At 33.1% G+C, this 2,883-nt stretch overlaps 1 protein-coding gene across 1 annotated transcript; it reads left to right on the top strand.

The window, feature by feature from the left end:
- The first annotated feature begins 381 nt into the window (after positions 1 to 381).
- LOC107825035 (ethylene-responsive transcription factor 5-like) lies at positions 382 to 1,658 on the top strand. Its single transcript, XM_016651870.2, has one exon. It carries the CDS (start codon positions 548 to 550, stop codon positions 1,352 to 1,354), a length of 807 nt encoding a protein of 268 aa, XP_016507356.1. The 5' UTR covers positions 382 to 547; the 3' UTR covers positions 1,355 to 1,658.
- The last annotated feature ends 1,225 nt before the right edge of the window (positions 1,659 to 2,883 follow it).

The raw sequence follows: 2,883 nt of genomic DNA, 5'->3' as shown, positions 1-2,883 counted from the left end.
TTGACCTTCGTACTCCAAAAAATTCAAACAAATTGAAACAAACGGAGTAAAACTTATTAAAACCTAGAACCAAAAAGCAAAGAAGAAAAGGGCAAAAAGAGTGAAAAAAATAAGATAAAAAGAAGTAACGTGGAAACTTAGGTCCTGAGGAAGACAGAATAACCAACAATCATCAATGACTAAAAAAGACATAAAACCAACATCATCTCCTTTGTTTTTCTCTTCTTTTTTGACAAAAGATGAATAACTTTAATCATACATTACTTTATTTTAATTAAAAAAAGTCAAGTAGTCCTCTCTTATACTTAAAAATGAAATTGGATAACCCACAAGAGCCTTCCTCTCTCCAACCAAGAAACCTCCTCTTAACCTCCACTTGACTCAAAAATTTCCACCCTTTATAATCCTCCCTCTTCACTCATTCTTTTCCACTCAATTCAACTCAAATTCCCTTTAATTCTTTCATATTTTGAACAAGAAAAAAACCATCTTTTCCCCTATATTTTACCTTTACAAGTTTTTTTTTTCATTTCTTTAAAAGATTTAAATGGATCTTGATTTGATAAGGGAGCATCTTTTGGATGATGTGGCTTTTATTGAAAATTATTGTTCATCTTCAGAAACAAGTAGTACTCTTTATTCTCAAAATTCCTCTGTTTCTGAATGTTTTGATTCTTTAACCTCTGATCTCAAAGTGGAAACTTTCTCTTTTGATCCCATAAACTTAGCGCAAAATTTGAACCAAGAATTTAATTCTTTTGAATTTGAACCAAAACCCAACTTAGTACCTCGTACAACAATCTCAAATTCCCCGAAAAAAACAAGTTTTAATGAAAGAAAACCTTCTCTCAATATTACAATACCTAATGTCAAGAAAACAGAGGAACCAAAAACAGAGGAGGTAAAAACAGAGTACTCTGTTCAGAAGAAATACAGAGGAGTAAGGCAAAGGCCATGGGGAAAATTTGCTGCTGAAATTCGTGACCCGACCCGAAAGGGAACTCGGGTTTGGTTAGGAACTTTTGAAACAGCAATAGAAGCAGCTATGGCATATGATAGAGCAGCATTTAAGCTAAGAGGGAGTAAAGCAATCTTGAATTTCCCACTTGAAGTAAGTAACTTTAAGCAAGAAAATAATGTGATTGAGCAAAGGGTAAATTTGAATTTAAATTCTTGTGGTAAAAGGGTAAGAAAAGTGGACGGTGAAAATGAAGTTGTTGTGGTAAAAAAGGAGGTAAAAAGAGAGCAAATGGTAACTCCTTTGACACCTTCAAATTGGTCTTCAATTTGGGATTGTGGTGATGGAAAGGGTATTTTTGAAGTGCCACCTTTGTCACCATTTTTGGTTTCATAAAATGGATTGAACAAATAAAGGTATGTCCAAGAAAAGAAAATTTTGGGGTCCCTTTTTGGAAAATTGGATAAAAGTTAAAAGAAAGATGTACTAGAGACAACGTCTCTAATCTCAAGATAGGTGTAAAATCTGTGTACACGCTATCTTTGAAAGTGGCTTGGATCATGCATTTTTTTGTTCTTTTTAATTTCATTGATTAAGCTTTATATCATGTAATTATGAACTCAGTCTAGAACTTTTGTTTGATTGGTTTATTCAGTTTGTATGCAATGGAAGTAATGTAAATACTACTTTTTGGTCTCAATTTTTGTGATGGTTTTTCCGAAAAATTGTCATATTTATGTATTTAAAAATAATTTATATTATATTTTCTATTTTACAGGTGATTTATAACCACACAAAAATTTATAGATTATTTTGTACCCGTAAAAATCTATTTTTTAAATTTAGTGTCTGATCAAATAAGTTCAAACAAATTAAAAAGAAAGAGTATTGTTTATCTTCTCTAATTTCAACAACTAGGGCTGAAAGTTGAAACTCTAGGGATTCACATGTGAATTTGATCCTTTTGCTTTCAATGTACATTTCAAAGTTGTGGACTTCTTGGCAAGGAGGATCACTAAACCGCAACACTAAGATCTATAGATAAAGTGCGAAAATTCAACCATTGAATACAGTATTTGAAGAAAAGAGAAGAACAAGAACACCCACTGAGGGTGGACGCTTAATGATATTGACGAAAAATAGTAGGATTTTGTGATTTTTCCATGCTGGTTCGAAAAATACGAAACATCTGAGTCATACAAGTAAAGAGATTTATTTATTTTTTAGAAAAAGGAAAAATGGAGATTGGAGTAATGATAAAACAGAATCCGATGGGTTCTTTTTGTGATGGTATGTAGGGCCTTTATTATTAGGATGTTCATTTTTGTTTCAAATCCATTGGGGGTATCTGAAATTCAGTGAACCTTTCTACAACATATTTTGCAACTTGGCATTTGGTAGGTTATATACAGTATTTTCTACTTATTGAGTTATTTCTATGTCCTACTTCGTGTTGACATTGAGTGGACTTTGTACATTGTAGTTAAAATTTGATGGGGTCTTGTTTTCTTGGGGTCTCATGATTAATTGATTGTTGAACTACTGAGCTGTAATCAAATACCAGATCAGTTGGACTAGCAAATTGTGAAATGTTCATATTAACGACTAGTGCAAGCCTAATAAGTATTGGGGAGGGGTAGTTAGGCAGGACACGTTATTATTTCACCTTATCAAGAATATGACCCACGATAGAAAGATGTGAATGTCGAGGATTGGGGTTGAAGGTTGACAATTGATAGTGTGTTTCTCCTAGGCTTACGGTAGTACTAGGACTATTTTTGTGTTATCTTATTCATGATTCTTTACTATTACATGTTGTGTCATTCGTGCACGTCACCTTAATGTATTGTTGTTACTATTGTTTGCTACTTGTTGCCTTATCTCCACTGTGCCTTCAGCCGAAGGTCTATCGGAAACAACCTCCC

This window comes from Nicotiana tabacum, chromosome 11 (genome assembly GCF_000715075.1).
Source record: "Nicotiana tabacum cultivar K326 chromosome 11, ASM71507v2, whole genome shotgun sequence".
In the NCBI taxonomy this organism is placed as follows: Eukaryota; Viridiplantae; Streptophyta; class Magnoliopsida; order Solanales; family Solanaceae; genus Nicotiana; species Nicotiana tabacum.
The sequence above is the reverse complement of the archived record's forward strand: the minus strand, read 5'-3'. Positions and strand labels throughout refer to the sequence as shown.

Excerpts from the sequence above, each read along its gene's own strand:
- LOC107825035 (XM_016651870.2), top strand. The coding sequence starts at position 548 with ATGGATCTTGATTTGATAAGGGAGCATCTTTTGGATGATGTGGCTTTT.